This window comes from Perognathus longimembris, chromosome 20 (assembly GCF_023159225.1).
Source record: "Perognathus longimembris pacificus isolate PPM17 chromosome 20, ASM2315922v1, whole genome shotgun sequence".
NCBI lineage: Eukaryota > Metazoa > Chordata > Mammalia > Rodentia > Heteromyidae > Perognathus > Perognathus longimembris.
In genome coordinates, this window is record NC_063180.1 from 37,906,212 (window position 1) to 37,925,468 (window position 19,257).

The 19,257-nt window shown below is 51.3% G+C and overlaps 2 protein-coding genes across 2 annotated transcripts in view; both read left to right on the forward strand.

Moving 5' to 3' along the window:
* The window catches only part of Aldh1a3 (aldehyde dehydrogenase 1 family member A3), a 29,536-nt gene extending 23,662 nt beyond the window's left edge, over window positions 1-5,874 (forward strand). The window contains exons 12-13 of the mRNA XM_048329479.1: window positions 1,068-1,142; window positions 4,115-5,874. Of these exons, the coding sequence (XP_048185436.1) occupies window positions 1,068-1,142; window positions 4,115-4,187 (148 nt within the window). The 3' untranslated portion in view covers window positions 4,188-5,874. The remainder of the gene's footprint in view (window positions 1-1,067; window positions 1,143-4,114) is intronic.
* A 2,893-nt stretch (window positions 5,875-8,767) lies between these two features.
* Window positions 8,768-19,257, forward strand: part of Lrrk1 (leucine rich repeat kinase 1) — a 71,492-nt gene continuing 61,002 nt past the window's right edge. Inside the window, 2 exon segments of the mRNA XM_048369170.1 lie at window positions 8,768-8,902; window positions 12,809-13,023. Coding sequence (XP_048225127.1) covers window positions 12,924-13,023 — 100 coding nt within the window. The 5' untranslated portion in view covers window positions 8,768-8,902; window positions 12,809-12,923.

The window sequence follows — 19,257 nt, forward strand, 5'->3', positions numbered from 1 at the left end:
TTGCTTTTTTCTTTCTTTTGGGGGCCAGCACCAGGGCTTAAATGCACATGCCTCTGATTTTTCACTCATGACTGGTGCCCTACCACTTGAGCCATGCCTTCAGCCTGGCTTTTTGCTGGTTATTTCGGAGATGAAACCTCCTGGATGTTTCTGCCCCAGGCTGGTTTTGAACTGTGATCCCCAGGTCTCAACTTCCTGAGTAGCTCAGATTGCAGGGATAAGCCAACGTCTTACCTCGTTTTGAAAGAGTGCATTGAGGTACAGGGAGGTTAACTAACTAACCTAGTGCCACAGAGTCTAGGACAAAAGAGAACTTGGAGAGCTATGCCATTTCACAGCCCATTCCCGCCAGGCTTGTGGTTCATGTCTATAATCCTAGCTACTCAGGAGGTGAGATCTGAGGGTCACAGTTTGAAGCCAGCCTGGGGAGGGACGTCCATGACACTCTTACTGCCAATGAACCACCAGAAAACCAGAAGTGGCGCTGTGGCTCCCAGTGGTAGAGTGCTCGCCTTGATCAAAGGAGCTCAGGACAGCGCCCAGGCCCCAAGTTCAAACCAAAGGGAGAAAAAGGCCAGGAGTGCAGCTGTGGTTCAAGTGATGGGACCTCAGCCGTTAGCGGAGAAGCCAAGCAAGAGCGTGAGGCCTTGAGTTCAAATCAAAAGAATAATTATAATATAACTAAGACTTCCCTCTCCTCACTCCATTTTCTTTTTCTTTTTTTTTTTGCCAGTCGTGGGCCTTGGACTCAGGGCCTGAGCACTGTCCCTGGCTTCTTCCCGCTCAAGGCTAGCACTCTGCCACTTGAGCCACAGCGCCGCTTCTGGCCGTTTTCTGTATATGTGGTGCTGGGGAATCGAACCTAGGGCCTCGTGTATCCGAGGCAGGCACTCTTGCCGCTAGGCTATATCCCCAGCCCCTCCTCACTCCATTTTTAGCCCAATGAAAAGCCCTAGGTTTTAGTAAGCCCTAGGCTTTAGTGACCGAATCACTGCCTCAGGCTGGCACTGGGCATGCGCCTGGAGGGTTTTCTCCAGGTAACTGAGCCATGTTCCTTCTCTCCCCAGGGTCAACTGCTACAATGCACTCTATGCACAGGCTCCATTTGGTGGCTTTAAGATGTCAGGAAATGGCAGAGAACTGTAAGTCCCTTTCCTACCCCAAGTCTGCCTGTGATTTGTAGGGCAGCGACTCAAGCTCTAGCCCAGTGACTCCCCAGTCTTGTGGCCCTGTCACAAAGGCTAGCAGTTGTTCCTTCCCTGAAGGCTGATCTGAGTCCCTCCCTCCCTCCCTCTCTACTTCCCTCACCCTGGCTGTGCCCCTCCCTGTTGCCCTCCCCCTGGACCCAGGAACAAGCTCCAGACTCCTCTTTCATGCCCTACCCCCCAAAACCTATCCCAACCTGGGAGAGATGGGTAGATTTGCAGCCTGGGTCTGTAGATGCATACACAGCACTGAATAAGACTACTTCTTGCCAGGATTTGGGAACCATTTTCCTCTCCACTAGAAAACACATACTGACGCAGGCCAGGCCCCACATCTGCCAGGCCTTGGTTTTTGAGCCTAGTAGAAGTCCTGAGGACCTACCCTGGTGACTGCATTTTTTGCAGAGGTGCCGGAGCCTCAGAGGTTCCATCAATGGGAACCCAGAGTTCTTGGATTCTATCCCCCACCCCAGGGCCCAACTCCCACGTTAGATCTGTCCACATGCCCCTGTGTGCCAAATAAAGAGACTCAGAGAAGAGCAGAGAAGGGATAGTCCCATGGCAGCCATGGGAACGGGGGAGACAGCATCTTCAGCTGTCTTTGGCTATCTGCTGGGTCAGGGCAAGAGCTCTGTGCTTTAGAGAGACAGGGAACTGGGGCTCCGCCTGGCTGGCCATCACTCTCAGCCCTTGCTGGGGCGGGGGTGGGGGAGGGAGTGATGGGGAAGGTCATCACTGATACACAAGGCGGCGGGGAGACCTGCCCTGAGCAGGCTATACTGTCCCTTAGGAATAGCTTCGGACCCCATATAGGTATTATTGACCATCGGGTGCTGGGGGCTCCCACTTGTAATCCTAGCTATTCAGGAGGCTGAGATCTGAAGAGCTCCATAGGTTCATTCATGGATGAGCCTTCCAGGGTCTGGCCCAAGCTCAAAGCCGGATGGAGAGCTGGGGGGGGGGAGGGGCAGGGAGGGGCGTGTTGTGATCCCAGCTGGGTGCTCCCTGCTCCTAAGTCTGGGAGCACTGGGTAAAGACTCCCAGCGCTGTTCCTGCTTGTTTGTGGGTTTTTAAAAAAATTTAAACAGTTTGTCTTATTCATATACAAATGCTAGCATCTTCCCTCATTCCCTTAGCTGGGCCTAAGTGGGGACTTGGGAGGGCTCCACTTACAGATGCCTTATTTTTTCTTTTTTGGTGGTACTGGGCACACATGCTAAACAGTCACACCACCTCACTATAACCCCAAACCCCGTTTTGTTCTCGAACCCTCAGTTTATCCAAGCTAACCTCAGATGGTTATCCTCCCACCTACGGTCTCCCACGGAGCTGAGACCACCATCAGAGCCACCACGGGCCCGGCTGGTTCCTGGAGTTGGGTTCTCGCTTTTTCTAGAACAGCCTCCAACTGCAAACTCCCTAGTCTTTACCTCTTGAGTAGCTGGGGTTCTAGGTGGGAGCCACCACAGCTGGCTTGTTTGCAGATTCTCCAAGGTTTTACCACAGGCTGGGCACCTGTGGCTCAGACTTGTAGTCCTAGCTACTCAGGAGGCTGAGATCTAAGGGTCAGCATGCAAAGCCAGCCCAGGGAAGGAACGTTTGTGAGATGTTTATCTTCTGACTGCAGAAGGTTTCTCTCGCGGCTGCTTTGACAAGCCTCGTGGCTCCCCCTAGTGGCCTGTGCTTGCATTCTCCGACGCTGCCCATTCCTGGGGGCTGGAGCCATCTCTGCGTCCTGTACCAGGACCAAGAGGGACAAGTGACAGGTGCCCAGCCCAAACCCCAGCAGGCTCCTGCGGAGTCCCCTGTGGCTTACACACGGGCCCCTTCATGAGGGGAGAGAGCAGCAAGGGAGGTCCCCAGTTGACAGAGAGGGCATGAAAGATGGCAACCTTGTCCTTGGACCCGCCCCAATGCAGGGTCAAAGGTCACCTTTGGGAGCCACTGAGCTGAGCCTGCTAGGTCATGAAGCTGGGGGCCCAGCCCCCTTCCAGCATGTCTCCCCTTGGCTAGACCTGCACCAGAACTGCAGCCTCCGTCCCCCCCACCCCCAAGCAATGACTGTGGAAGCTGGATCTGCAGGAAGACCATGGGGTCCACTGAGTCCTGGTTTGCACTAGTTATAAGGGTGGCCCACTTCCTGGTTTTCCTTCCCACTGCACTGGGGTGGGAGGGGGGGGCATCTGGAGCCCCATGAGAGACCCCATGTCCTGGTACACAGCAGTGTATGGTGATCACACACTGAATAAAGCCTCAGCCTTCAGCCTGTCAGTTAGCAGCAACACAGCAGGGAGGGGTTTTTGTTGTTTTATTTTTGGGAAAGTTTGTTTGGATTCTTGACATATATTTTATCAAGGCTTTTGATAAAGTATTTAAAAGTAATTCCACAAACTAGGTCCCAGTGACTCCTGCCTGTAATTCTAGCTACTCAGGAGGCCATGATTTGAGGATGTCCATTATACAAACACATTTATGTTTATCTTACTTATTTGTTTGTTTGTATCGGTTGTGAGACTTGAACTCAGTGCCTGGGCACTGTTCTTGAGCTTTTTCACTCAAGGTTAGCATCCTCTACCACTATGAACTACAACTCCACTTCTGCTTTTCTGGTGGCTAATTGGAGGTAAGACACTCACAGCCTTTCCTGCCCAGGCTGTCTTTGAACCACAGTCCTCCGATCTCAACCTCCCGAGTAGCTGGGATTACAGGCAGGAGCTATGAGTGTCCAATTATACAAGCTCACTAATCCCATCTTCTCCATCTGGCAAGACGTGAATCACAATATCCCTTCTTGAATGACTGATCCCCAAGCTACCCAAAAGAGTAATCAGGCATTAGAATAACTCCCCAAAACCATGGTGTGATCCCCTCCGCCCCAAGGTGAACTGTCCTCTCTCCTGTCATCTCAGAGGTGAATACGCACTGGCCGAATACACAGAGGTCAAAACGGTCACCATCAAACTCGACGACAAGAACGCCTGAAGAAGGCAGGCTCCGGGCTCAGATGCTGGATGACGGGAGGTGGCCAATGAAACACACCAAGGAAACCACGTACCATCTGCCATCGACCCCCGGCCCCCAGCCCCTTTCCTCTGAACGCCTCCACGCTACTGGAGAGGGATGGCTTTTCCTTCCATCTCCTCCTTGTGTTCTGTTGCTCAAACTCTGGACGCCTGCCATCAGGCCGGGTGTGAGCGATCACGCCTGCCTGACAGGGGAGCTGTGGAGCCCTTTCTGAGGGCTCTGTGAACGCAACCTGGTATTAAGATGTGTCCAGATATGGCTTCCGGTTAGAACTGGGAATCAGCTCCCTTCCCCTGAGGGTCACTTGTGCACAAAATGAGACCCTGAGGGGAGGGTGGGCCTGTCCAGAGGAAAGGACTGGCACTAAGACTAAAATGCATATGGAAATGAAAGGGTTTCGAGGGTGTGATGCAGGAATCTTTCGGGAGGGCATCCAGGGACCTGGGCATGTACAGGTGTGGGTTCTGAGGACTGCATGTTGACATTGACCTTGAGGTTCACCTTGAGACGAATCCAGCCTTGGGAATAGGATCAAGCTAAAGAGCTCACTCTCAAATGATGTCATGGGCTACCTTCACATGGGCACTTTCTGAGCTGGAGGACAGTGTTAGGTCGTCTGCTGTTGAGGACCTAGCACCTACCCTATCAGCACAATGACAGAGCCGATGTTAGGATATAATTAAGCCCCACCTTTGACCAATCAGAGTCACAATCTCTTTTTTTTAATAAACCATGCACTCTGCCACATTCGATAACCCATTACAGTGAGTCTATATACTTTTCCTTGACCTTGGTTCCATGATTCATTTTGGCTAGTAAAATGTACACACTGGAAAGATTAGGCTGATAGTCCATCTCTGCTTTTTGGAAGTCTGATCCGGGCATTCGTTTCTGATTAGCTAATAAGTACCATCTAGGGGACATGGAGAAACTGTGAGGAGCCTCATTATTCCACTAAGTGATCAAATTTGCTTTTCCTCTGGATGGATGCAAATAATGTGTAAGTCATTTCACCTGTTAACTCTGGGCGCCAACGGTACCTGCCTACAGCTTTAAACAGCAAACCAAACAAATTGAGTTTATTCAGGTTCTCTTACTGTTATTATCTAAGACTTTTCTTATTGGGAAAAGGGGTGCTTGTGTCTAAGGATTAAGTTGGAGGAGTGATGTCAGTACTGAAACATTATGATCAGAAGCAGCATGTGACTAAAGAAAAATCCTATTTGGGTTAAGGGTATCATCCTTGTCAAAGATAAGTAATTCACCTTCCTCCATTGGAAACCTTTATCGCTTATGTTACCAGTAAAGTTGTTACATTGAAATTTCTCCTCGTCCATGACACTACTTTTCAAAGTAGTGCATTAGACAGTTCTTATTCTTCCACTGTATGTATGATAATGCCTTTAAGATGGAATTCAACCTTATTTATAATGGCTATCGTTAATGTATCTTTTTATAGCTGTAAGTACACAGAGGTGGTATATTTAACCTTCTGTAATATACTGTATCTAGAAATGCAAAGCTATATGTTAGATTTCACTCCTTTTAAAAATGTACCCACATGGGATGGTTTTTAAAATGGCCATACTGATTCTAACTGCAGACTGTGTTCAACAATGATAAATAAAATGGGGTATTTCAGAAACATGATGGGTTTTTTTTAATTGAAAGATCAAACTCATTGCAGTTTGACGGTAAGCCTTTTTTTTTAGGAACTTCTGTACAACATGACTTGAATAAAATCACAGCTCCTCGGTCGTCCAGGCTCTGGGATTGACATAAATATAAAACCTACCTCTAGCCCAGCACCTGTTTTTCATGCCTGAAACCCTAGCTACTCAGGAGGCTAAGATCTAAAGATCGAGGTTCAAAGCCAGCCCAGACAGGAAAATCTGGAGACTCTTCTTTCCAATTAAACACCCAAAAGCCAGAAGTAGAGCTGTGATTCAAGTGGAAGAGGGCCAACTTTGAGAAAGCCAAATGAGAGTGCCCAGACCAAGTTCAAGCTGTAGCACTCACACAAACACACATGTCCACACACACACGGGAAGCTGAGTCAGAGCCTCTCCGGAGGCATTTATGGTATACCGATAGTTTAGGAACATCTCATAGCTCAATCCAGATATACACTGAAAATTATAGGAAAAAGACATTTATTTGCTCAGCTTACTAAAATGTCACTGCCCAAAGAGAGACACCCTGATGACAGTAGCCAGGATGTGGTGTGTGTGTGTGTGTGCGCACGTGTGTGCACGTGTGTATGTACGCCTTTGAGATGTCCTGGCTGCTTCTGTTGACAGATAGAACCTTTCTAATGTCTTAGCTCCTTGCACCAAGCCAAGTGGCTGACTTGTGCTTACAGGAGAATGAAGAGTATTTAAAGAATTGTTCAAAGAGAGATGATCAATCAGGCTCTGGTGGCTCACACCTGTAATCCTAGCTGCTCAGAAAACCAAGATCTAAGGACTGTGGTTTGAAGCCAGTCTGAATTAGAAAGTCCATGACACTGTTAACACACACACACACACACACACACACACACACACACACAGGAGTGGAAAGAGTGCCAGCTTTGAGTGAAAAAGATAAGGCATAGTGTTCAGGCCAGCCCTACGTTCACGCACCAGAACTGGTGCACATGCGTGCGCGCACACACACACAAACACACACACACACACAAACACACGGGGGGAAGGGGGGGGGACATGATCAGAAGAAACAGAATTCCAGATGGAGAAAGACAATCAGATGTCTCAAGAGGAGTAGCTGCCCACTTTACTCGCCTGTAACCAGAAAAGTTAATTCAAGTTCATAAACTGAATCAAACTCTTCCCACTTTGGGAAGCAGCCTGAAATGGCTGAATATCTGGGTTGAAGTGCCAGCAAAAGAAAGAGGGCCCTGGATCAGCAGGGGTAAAAAAGAAAAGAAAAAGGTCAATAATGGTAACAATTCCTCTGCAAACTTGGAATTAACACATGCCTAATAAGTAAGCTGCGTTGTGGGGTGGGGGGGTGGGGGGTGGGGGGGTGGGGGGGTGGGAGGGTGAGGCCAGCTCAGAAGTTACACCAGGCACTAAGTTCTGAGGATCAAGGTTCAAAGTCAGCCCGGGGAAGGAAAGTTTTTGAGACTCTTGTCTCCAATTAACCACCTAAGAGCCAGAAATGGAGCTGTACCTCAAGTGGTAGCGCCCCCACCTCGAGTGAAAGAGAGAAGGGGCAGCGCCCAGGCCCAGCGTCCGAGCCCCAATGTCTGCCCTCAAAGTTCCATTGCCCCAGAGGCCTGGCTGTGCGGGGGCCCGGGGCCCGGGCTTGCAGTTCCTCCCAGCGGCGCTAGGTGGCGCCGAGCCCTCTCCGCAGGAGCCACAGGCCGGGGGCGGAGCTCACCCCACGCGGGACTGGGGTTTGCATTTGGTTATCAGTCTCCCGTTATTACATCCTACCCTGCCAGCGGAAAAAAAAAATCAAACACGATCCGTGTTCATCAAATCCAGTGCATATCCCATAAAATTAAGAAAACTGAGGAGGGATTCACCCAGTAGCAATATTCTTCATCAAATGAGAGGCTTCAGGCACCTGCAATCCCAGCTGGTTGGGAGGCAGACATAAGGAGGATCAGAGTTGGAGGCCAGCTCCAGCAAAGAGTGAGCAAGTCCTCATCTCAAGAAATAAACCAGGGCTGGGAATATGGCCTCGTGGCAAGAGTGCTCGCCTCCTATACATGAAGCCCTGGGTTCGATTCCCCAGCACCACATATACAGAAAACGGCCAGAAGTGGCGCTGTGGCTCAAGTGGCAGAGTGCTAGCCTTGAGCAAAAAGAAGCCAGGGACAGTGCTCAGGCCCTGAGTCCAAGGCCCAGGACTGCCTCCCCCCCCCCCCCAATAAATAAATAAATAAATAAACCAGGTGTGGTGGTTCCAGCTTGTCATCCCAGCTGTGCAAAAGGCAGGATCCTGGGAGACAAGAGGAGGAAAGAGGGAGGCTATCTGAAAAACTACCTATAGCCAAAAGAAGGGGTGTGCGTGGAGGCAGGGTTTGAGTGGTGGAGTACCTGCCACTCCCCCCCCCCAATCAAGCACGAAGGCCCCGAGTTCGAATCCCAGGAACGCACACACGTTGTATATGTACATATTCATACATAGTTCCATAGATGCGATTCGCGTGGCAAAGGCAGTGCGTAAAACGGGAACGTTTGCCGAGGACGCAGTTCTGCCCTGCGCACCCATGAGCTCTCCAGCCTTCTCGAAGCTTCGCACGCGGAGCCTGTGGCGGGCGGGGCGCGCTCACCTGCCCTTCGTGGCACCCAGAGACCCGCCCCGCCTGCTCCTCCAGGCCTAGAGCAGGGAGACCCCAAGCTGGAGGAGACGCGGGGGGCCCGAGCGGCGACGCGGATCGCTTCCATTTCACAGCTCGGGAAACTGAGGCAGGCCGTCCTGGGGCCTCCGCGCGTGCCCCCCGCAGCGGCGCATCCTGGGGGTGGAGGGGGGGGGGCGGCGGCCTGGCCCGCGGTCTCCTCCCCGCCCTCGCGCCCGCCCGCGGGCTCAGGATTGAGGAAGTGCGTCTGGGCCCGGCCGGGCGCGCGGCCCGAAACTCGGGGGGGCAGAGGGCGGAGGGAGGGACCGCCAGGCCCCGGCCCGCGCCCCGATCCCAGGCGCCCCGAACCCCGCAGCCACAGGTGAGTGCACGCCGGGGGTCCGCGCGCAGCCCCGGCCTCCCCGCACCCCGGGCCGGCGCCCGCGGGCTGGCTCAGCGGTGGACTTTGCCCGGAGGCCTCTGGCAAAGGGGCGCGGAGGCGAGCGGGACCCCTGCTCCCCCCCAGCTGTACCCCCGCGGCTCTGGGACTCCCAACGCGCTGGGAATTGGGGGGTTGGTACCCAGAAACAACCACTGCACAGGACCAAGCCGAGGGGGAGGGGGGCCCCAGGGAGCCAACGCAAGAAACGCGCCCTTTGATCCCAGCAGGGCCTGGGCGCCCCAGACTCTAAGCCCCGGGGCGGCCTGGGGGTGCCAGGTGGCCTGGGTGGCCACGCTTCCCCTCCACACAAGGCATGCCCCCTTCCCTGGAAACGGATGCGGGCTGGAACCCTAAGGCTGGGAGGCCGGTGGGAAGACATTGAATTGATGGGGAGTTCGGGGGCCTCTAGAGCCAGCTTGATCTGCCCTGTGTAATTCGAAGCCAGGAATTTTCCTTTTTTTTTTTTTTCTTTCTTATGCACACATCTGCCTGCAAGGGTTGGCAAGTGGAAAATCCGAGATGGATAGTTATATTCTTGGCAGACCTCTGGCCAAATAGGCTATTTGGGGTGGGGTGGGGGGGTTACTGGTTTACAAAGGCACTCCCCCCCAGTATCGAGAATCTGAACTCAAGGCCTCCAACTTGCTAGGCAGGTGCTCCAGCGGCCAGCCTATTTTACCTTAGTGGTTTTCTTTTCTTCCTGTTAGGGTCTCACACTCTTGCCTGGATAGCCTGCCTCTCCTTACCTTAACCCCTACCTTTCACATACACGTACATACACATATTGCACCAGGCTCCAGTAAATCCAGTTTGTCACACACAAAGTGACAGAGTATTCGGGAATTAAAGGGAGCAGAGTGCTCACGATTTTGGAAAACCTTAACATTAAATTTCTTGCATGGGTTTAGTTTTTTCTATCTTTACTCCTGCTCCAGAAAGAAAAAAAGGTATATATATATATATATATATATATATATATATATATATATATATATATATATATACTATTAAGTAACATACCAGTAATAGATGATATCGATACCCATATAGATGTAGATAGATAGAGATATATCTTGATAGATGTAGATAGATAGGGATATATATCTTATGCTGGGACTGGGGCTAGGACTCAGGGCCCGGGCCCTGCCCCTGAACTTTTGCACTCAAGGCTGGTACTCTACCACTTGATTCACCTCAGCTTCCAGCCTTCTGGTGGTTAACCGGAGGTAAGAGTCTCACAGGCTTTCTTGCCAGAGTTAGCTTCCAGCCATGGGCAGACCTCAGCCTTCTGAGTAACTAAGGGATGGAACATGATCGTTTGTCCTGTGTTGGGCAGGAAAGCCAGGGGAAGTCCTTGCACTCCAGTGGGCCTGGGTAACTCCGGCCACCCACCCACTGTCCCAGCCTCCCCGAGTCTTTTCTTGATGGTTTAGTTGGAGATAAGAGTTTTGTGGATTTGTCTGCCCCTGGCTTGCTTGGAGCTGTGATTCTCCTATCTCAGCCTCCTGAGTAGCTAGGATTACAGGAGTAAGCCACCAGCCACCGGTTTAGAGCAGTTACTTTATTTGACTGTCAGCCCTCTTCTCCAGATTCATAAGATCTTTAACCTCATGCTTTACTAAACAGGCTTGAAGGGCATTTTATAGAACAAATGTCAGGTTCCCCTATTTGCTTTTCCAATAAACATGGATCGAGTATTCGCAGATACAAAGAGTTGGCAAAATGAAATGGATAGTGTACTTTAATATGATTAAAATACACATTACTGGAATTTGTTTAAAAAAATACCACACCTCTTGCAACTCCTATTTGGACAATAGAAGGAAAATATGTCACTTGACCATGATTCCGTTGAACTGTTCTCCTAAGAAGAAGCAGAAGGAAGCCTGGTGTCTGTTTGGGAGCAAAAAAAAAAAAAAAAAAAATTAAGAAAAGCTTCAATTACCTCATCAGAAAGCCGGGGCTTACAGTGTAAGCAAGTGGGGATTAAGGCCTGAACCTGCTCCCTGGGCAAAACCGACCAGCAGCGGAGTGATTTACAAACGGAAACTGAAAGGGGAACCCAGGGTGCAGAGTGAAGGTAGCCTGAGCTAGCTTTAAGATTTTGTTTCTATCACTTAAAAAAAAAAAGCCTTGTAGGACAAGACACTTGGTGGGTTTGTTTTGTTGCTTTTTATTTTGTTTTTGTGCCAATCCTGGGGCTTGAACTCGGGGTCTGGGCACTGTCTCTGAGCTGTTTGGGCAGCTCTAGTGCTCTACCACTTGCACCACAACTCCACTTCTGGCTTTAAAAAAAAAAAAAAAAGATAATTAACTGCAGATAAGAGTTTCACAGCCTTTCCTGCTTGGCCTGGCTTTGAACTTCCATCCTTGGATCTCTACCTCCTGAATAGCTGGGATTACAGGAGCACCACAGGTGCTCAACCTGACTCTTGTGTTTTGAGAAGGAATGCGGTGGTTGGGAATCTGAGACTTGAGGAGGTGTTTGCTGAGGATGTTAGGTATTTTGGAGCCGAGGTAGCAGGACACGGAAGTTTCTGGATGTTTATATCAGACTCGGAACCTTCCTCTGGGAGCAGATTCCGTCTGCGGCGTTCTCCCTTACCACCATTCTTCAGTTCGTTTTCCAGATGAGGTCTTATCATCCCTGAGGGTTTTCGTCACTCCCTGAATCTTGTCCACGTCCTTCCTTGGACTTTGTGGGCTCCTCTGCCTCAACTGCATGTGTTGCTGGGCCGGTCCCTATTTGGTTTAACAAAATGTGGCTCATAAAGAACAAGATGCCAACTGGGTGCCAGCCGGGTGCCAGCTGGGTGCTGGCTCTGCTAGCCCAGCCTCCCTGCCTCAAGGGGTCCGGCTCACCTGGCCCAGGTGCCTGAGATCCCGGCTTTCCGATGACAAAGGCCCAGTGCCCTCACACCTTTCTTCCATAGCTTCCTCAGTACCCACACTCTTCTAGCACATTCCACAATCTTCAGATCCCAGCCTCCTGATTACCCAGATGACAGGCGTGAGCCACTGGCACCCAACCGTAAGGCACAGACTAAGAGAACTTGATAACCTGTAACCATTCCTTCCAGACTCCTTTTCTTTGGGGGGGGGGGGGCTAGGGGGGTGTGGTCTAGCTGTCATCTGGGACCCCATGCTCATCCCTGGGGTTCTATAACTCTGTTCTGGGCAAAGAGAAAGCCGTGTATCGTGACCCAGCTGGAGCGTGAGCCTTGGTGTCTGATTTGGGGTTGTGGGGTTCCTCTGGGGAGACGAGATCTGAACCCAGCATTAAAGTCAGATGGAGGAGCACCCAATGGGTTTGGCCAGAAAAAATGGCCTATTAAGAAGTCTGGAAAAGGAGCTGGTTGTCAGTGGCTCACACCTGTCATCCTAGCTACCTGGGCTCAAAGCCAGCCTAAGCAGAAAAGTCCATGAGATGCCTTTTCTTTTCTTTTTTTTCCAATTTTGGTCATGGGGCTTGAACTCAGGGCCTGGAGGCTGTCCCTGAGCTCTTTTGCTCAAGGCTAGCGCTCTACCACTTTGAGCCACAGCTCCACTTCTGGTTTTTCTGGTGGTTAGTTGGAGTTAAGAGTCTCACAGGGACTTTCCTGCCCAGACTGGCTTTGAACCACAATCCTCAGATCTCAGCCTCCTGAGTAGCTGAATGTGAGTCCCTGAGTTCAAGCCCCAGTACCGAGAGAGAGAGAGAGAGAGAGAGAGAGAGAGAGAGAGAGAGGAGAGGAAGAGAGAGAGAGAAGAAAGAGAGAGCACTGAATTGGTATAAAGATGCAGCGGCTGCATGTAAGGACTGGCGTTCATGAGAGATTTTATTTTCTAATGTCCTTTTCCCTCCAGGAGAAAGCCACCCACCATGACTGTGCATCCACGCCTGTAACCCACCTGCGCCTGGTGCTGGCGGCTGGGGTGACCACGGCAGGACCTGCCTTTAGGGCTCCAGCCTCAAGGGCCCATGGCTGGCACGAGCAGACCGCCCAGCATGTACTGGTGTGTGGGCCCGGCGGGACCGGGATCAGCCTTGGGGCCAGAATGCACCATGGAGACCAGCAATGGTAAGGGCGGGGCCGGGCAGGACCCACCATGCTAGTCCTGCCGGGAGTTCAGGCGTTGTCAATTACAGAAAGCCAAACGACAGTTACTTGGTGTTTCTTGGTCATAAACTATATCTGAGCAGGGATGTCTCACTGAAATTATTTTTTTAAATGAGGGACCAGGTACAAAATGTATCGTGGACTCAAATACCTTAAGAAAACAGGATATCGAGTCATACAGGCCTTTATCACCACCTTTCTTGTGGTGGTTGTCATCCTCTCTTTAGGTGGTAGAGGAATTTGAACTCAGGCCTTGCGCTTGCTGGGCTGGTGTGCTACTGCTGAGCCAGGCTTCCAGCCCTGATTTTCACTGGTTATTTTTAGGATAGGATCGCACGCCCTCCTTGGGCATGAGTCTGAGCTGAAGTCTTGTCTCCTGACAGGTGTCCCACTGTTGCTGGGATTACAGGTGTGTGCTACACCACCCAGTTTCCTCCATAGAGACCTTTCTGCCCGGGCAGGCCTACTCCACGCTCAGCCTCTCACGGAGCTTAGATGGCAGGTGTATCTCATCTGACTCTCAGTACACCTGCTAGAATAGCTTAGAAGAAAAGACCCAAGTTAAATAAAATACAGTGTTTGGTTTTGTAACATGTGGATTTGGTGGAGATGGTATTTTTTAGCTGTGTGTTCAGCAGCTGTTTGCACCTCTTGTACCTCCGACTTGTGTGATTTAACCTTGTGTGTATTTAAAACTGTTAACACTTTCTTCCTTTTTCTTTGGGGACAATACTGGGCTTTAAACTCAGGGCTTTCTGCTTGCTAGGCAGGTGCTCTACCAGTTAAGCCCTGATCCCAGCTGCAGTGTTTCACCCTTTCTTTCTCCCTCTTTATCTTTATTTTCCTCTGATGGTAGTGGGCTTTGAACCCGGGGCCTTTGTGCTTGCTTGTTACGCAGGTGCTCCACCGCTTGAGTCATGCCTCCCTCCCCCCGCTAGCATGGTTTGCCCTTTCACATCTTGTAAGTGTAGGGTGCCTGGTGCAGGGCTGACATCGTGCCGGGAGCTGGCAGGCCACATCTTCCCCTCGTGAGCAGTGAGCTCCTCCACGATCTGGAGGAGTTTCGAGGCATTTCTGGTGGGTTCCTGCCCCCCTGGGCACAGAGGGGGGAGAGGGTTGCTTCCCGAGCTCCGCCGCTGCCCGAGCTCCCTGGACAAACATGTCATTAGACATTCTTCTGTGTGTCTGACACCCACCGGAGTGGACAAACCTGCTCTGCCAGCCGAGGGGAGCCACCCCGGAGAGGCAAGACGTAGGGAAACTTCTAAATTGCTCAGGCCAGACTCTCCTGGATTGCAGAAGGTCAAGGGACTTGGGGGCTCTCCTGCCCCTCTGTAGGGGGTCCTCACCTCATACCTGAAAGACCAGACAGAGCAGCTGGTCTCTAAGAGGACAGCTCACCGACAGATTCAGCATGGACCAAAGATGGAGAAGGAACTTTCCAGAAGGTCTTCAAATTCCAGGTTGTTTCATTAGCTACTTCTAATAATGTCTTTCTTTTCTTTCTTTTTTTTTTTCTTCAAGTCTATATTGAAAGTCTGCCTTTTGAATATCAGAGCCAAGTGGGTTGCTCAAGCTGGGGCTCTTTAGTCTAGAAATAAAAAGTAGGAAATAGAATTAGGAAGTGCTCCACCCACCTTGGGCTGCCGCTTGCCTTCTGGCTGGGCCACTAATGAGTATTCTAGAAGGATCCAATCTGTACCCATTAGCCTGGACGGGGGGTGGGGGGGGGGGCGAAGGGTGAGGCTATTACTGGGGACATCATGGTCAGTGGAGGACCCACCTCCGAGCAGGCACAGGGAAGATGTCCCGTGCCCAGTAAGGAATCGCCTGCTGAGCCCGGCGAAGGAGGGAGGGTGACTGGGTGGTAGCCGGGGTGGCGGGAGCCATAGCCCGGAGGATCCATCCGAACCCAGCTATAGGCAGAGCCCAGAGACAGCAGCTCCGCGCTCGGGGAGGACTGACAATCGCTCGAAGCTCAGTGGTCTTTGCCCAGCATATAATTGGTTACTCCCAGCATTAGGGAGCTCACGGCCTGTCCCAGGATGCCGGCCTCAGTTAGGAAGTGGGTGCTGTGGGTACCTGTCCTGCTCACGTGGCTTCAAGAAACACCCCTTTCTTGGGGCTGGGGATATGGCCTAGTGGCAAGAGTGCCTGCCTCGGATACACGAGGCCCTAGGTTCGATTCCCCAGCACCACATATATGGAAAACGGCCAGAAGTGGCGCTGTGGCTCAAGTGGCAGAGTGCTAGCCTTGAGCGGGAAGAAGCCAGGGACAGTGCTCAGGCCCTGAGTCCAAGGCCCACGACTGGCCAAAAAAAAAAAAAAAAAAGAAACACCCCTTTCTTGTGGCCTGGAGCTCCGCCCCCTTACAGGAGCCGGTCCACCCCCTTGTGGCCTGGAGCTCCACCCCTTTCTCAGTTCTTGGAGCCCCGCCCCTTTCTAGGAACTCCAATCCTATCTTGTGGCCTGGAGCTCCGCCCCCTTACAGGAGCTCCACCCCTTGTGGTCTGGAGCTCCTCTTCTTTCTCAGTTCTTGAAGCCCCGCCCCTTTCTAGGAACTCCAATCCTTTCTTTTTTTTTGCCAGTCCTGGGCCTTGGACCCAGGGCCTGAGCACTGTCCCTGGCTTCTTTTTGCTCAAGGCTAGCACTCTGCCACTTGAGCCACAGCGCCACTTCTGGCCGTTTTCTGTATATGTGGTGCTGGGGAATCGAACCCAGGGCCTCATGTATACGAGGCAAGCTCTCTTGCCACTAGGCCATATCCCCAGCCCCTCCAATCCTTTCTTGTGGCCTGGAGCTCCGCCCCTTCCCTCAACCTCCTAAGCTGCGTCTATTTAAAATGCATAGCTAACATCATCCTTCATAGTGAAAGACTGAATTTTCCCTCTGCTGTCGGGAGCCAGGCGAGAAAGTCACTCTGACCGTTTCTATTTAGCATCGTGCTGGAGGTTCTAGCCCAATAAAGGAAACAGTACGGCCCGGCATAGCCGAGGTGAGGAAGAGCCAGGCCCAAGGCCTGAGCCCCACCACCTGGGCCCAGGGCCCACCGACTGACCACCGACTCACAGGGGACTTCAGGAGAACAGCCACAAACCCGGCCCTGCGCGTCCCAACTTAACCCCTCCGGGGCCTGAAGATGTAGAAATCTTCGGAAGTGAATTGATTTCCCCTTCTTGAAAGAGGGACCAGGGAGCTGTCCCTTCGTTGAGTGTTGAGGCTGTTGATCGCTTTGTTTTTCCAAATAGAGCAGTTTGCTCAGCCATTGCTTTTGTGCCCTGATTGGGAAAACTAGATGGGGGGGACGGGGGCAGGGGGGGTAGGGACACCTTCAAGTTCAATGGGAAGCTTGCACCAGAGTCGGGGTAGGAATGTGGGGGAGCTCTCATGCAAGCTTGTCAGCTCTGGAACTCTGCTTTCCCATCAGTGATTAAATCAATGTTTCCTTCCAAACTTACCATCATTACAAAACAATGTTTCCATCCTCTCCTTCTGTTACACAGACAAAAAAAAAAAAAAACAAAAAACACCTTTGTAACATTGTTATCTGCAAAGTGATTTCTGAAAACTTGAATAAGTCAGCAGTAGCTTTAGGAAGTTGCCAAGATAAGCTATCCGAAAATTTTCTAAATTGGACCTTAGACAATGTCTCCTTTCTCTTGTTCCTTTTTTTTTTTTTTTTTTAATTCTTAACCCAAAACAAGCACAGTTCCTCTCCCAGGCTGGTTTCAAGGAATGGGAACTTAAATATTCAGGCTCAGAGACAGACCACTAGCAAAGAGAAGAATGCCTTTACTAGTAGTCAGAAACACCAAGGAGGGAGATGGCGGGGAGGGAAGGGGAGGGGGGCAGGGAGCCTTGAGAGCAGAGCCCAGGCATGCCTAAGATACTTGTGGTCACCAAGCCATGGTGGAGGACTTTACTTTAATATTCAGAATAACACTCGTGTGGAGACAGACAGGTGACAGCCACACCAAGACTGGCACAGACAGCATCAGACACACAGAGGGAGAAAGAGAAAGCAAAAGGGAGAGGGGGAGAGGGGAGAAGAGATGGAAGGAGGGAGGGAAAGGGGGAGAGAGAGAGGGAGATAATGACAGAAAGGGAGACGGAGAATAAGGGAGAGAGGGAGGGAGAGAGAATAAGGGAAGGAGGAAGAGAGGGAGAGTGAATGAAGGAGGGAGAGAAGAAAGGAGGAAGGGAAGGAGGAGGGAGGGAGGGAGGAAGGGAGAGAGGGAGAAAGAGAGAGAGAGGGGGAGGAAGGGAGAGAGGGAGGGAACAAACAAACAAGTGTGTGGTGCCTGCTATCTGTACAGGGTGGTAACTCGTGTGTGGGTTTTTCTGAGTGCTGTCTTGCCACAGATTAATTCCTAAGAGAGAAGACCCACAGGTGGACCGGCAGAATCTTTCCCTAGTTCCCGTATAGGATTTTCTTCTCACTTCCTGAAAAAAGTCATGCCATTTCCACAATGGTGAACAAGCCATAGAATGTGCCAACTTCAGGCTGGGTGCTGTGGCTCATGCCTGTAATCTTAGCTACTTGGGAAGCAGAGTTCGTGGCATCCTGGGGGTAGGGGAAAGTTCAGGAGCCTCTGTCTTTAGCAGTGGCTGGGCACGGTGATGCCCATCTGTAATCCCAGCCACAGAGGAAGCATGCATAGGAGGACCACAGTCCAGCAGTCCAGGCTATTTTATGTTTTATCCCAAATATAAAACAAGACCCTACCTTGAAAATAGCCATCACAAAGCTGGGTGCTGGGGGCTCACACCTGTGATCCTAACTACTCAAGAGGCTGAGATCTGAGGATTGTGGTTTGAAGCCAGCCTGGACAGAAAAAGTCCATAAGACTTTTTTTTTTTTTTTGGCCATACCTGGGGCTTGAACTCAGAGCCCGAGCACTGTCCCTGGCTTCTTTTTGCTCAAGGCTAGTACTCTACCACTTGAGCCACAGCTCCACTTCTGGCATATATATTGCTGAGGAATTGAACCCAGGCCTTCATGTATACGAGGCAAGCACTTTACCACTAGGCCATATTCCCAGCCCCTCCACGAGACTCTTATCTGTGGCTCAAGTGGTAGAGCACTAGCTTTGAGCATAAGAGCTCAGGGACAGTGCCCAGGCCCAGGAGAGAGAGGGAGACAGAGATAGAGACAGAGACAGAGACAGAGAGACAGAGAGACTGAGAGAGACAGAGACACTTAATCAAGCCTAGTGAGCACAAAGTATTGACTTTAGACCGCAATACTGCAACAACAAAAAAAGAAAAAGAGGAGGAGGAGGAAGAAGAAGAAGAAAGATAAGGAAGAAGCCAATTTTAATGAATATTATAAGCATCTTAATATCTGACTGTCAGATGGATATCTCAGATGTTAGGCATCACCTTAGAATTCATTGGTGTGTGTGTGTGTGTGTGTGTGTGTGTCTGTGTGTCTGTGTGTGTCTGTGTGTCTGTGTGCTGGTCCTGGGGCTTGACCTCAGGGCCTGGACACTGTCCCTAAGCTTTTTGCTCAAGGCTAGCACTCTACCACTTGATCCACATCTCCACCTCTGGCTTTTTGTGGACAACTAGAGATAAGAGTCTCACGGACTTTCCTGCCCAGGCTGGCTTTGAACCTCAGTCCTCAGATCTCAGGCTTACAGGTGTGAGCCACCAGTGCCTGGGCTGCAGTTTTTATTACTAAGGAAAATAGAACCTTTATGCCCTGGGACTGTCTTGGGGGGCGGGGGGATTGCCACCATCCCCCTTTTCTTCAGTAAGATCTGCAGAGATGTAGGAAGCTTCTGGGAGGCTGTGCCGGGGAGCACTGCTTGCGTCCGAGCTGAGCTGGTCCAGGCTCAGCCGCCATTGCTTTCTGTGCGATGCTGGTGAAGCAGCCAGCAGGAGGAGGCTGAGCCCTCACCCTCTGGGACAGGGAAGGAAATGCTGCCCAGGGTCACCCTGGGGTGTGTTGGGGGGGCGGGGCTGGATCCCCCTCTCTCCTCCCCTCCACAGTCTGCAGCCTCTTGCATTCCCTCCTGCAGGAATAAAAGGTTGTATTTCACCATCGTGCAATCTAGAGCTAAAAGCTGCTGCTTAGGCTAAAAATGCCTTGGAGTGGCATGTGGGGAGCAGGCTCCTCCCCAAAGCCCTGCAGAGGAGCCCCTGAAGTGTCGGGGCTAGGCTGCACCTCAAGGCCGGCCTGGCCCCCCGGGG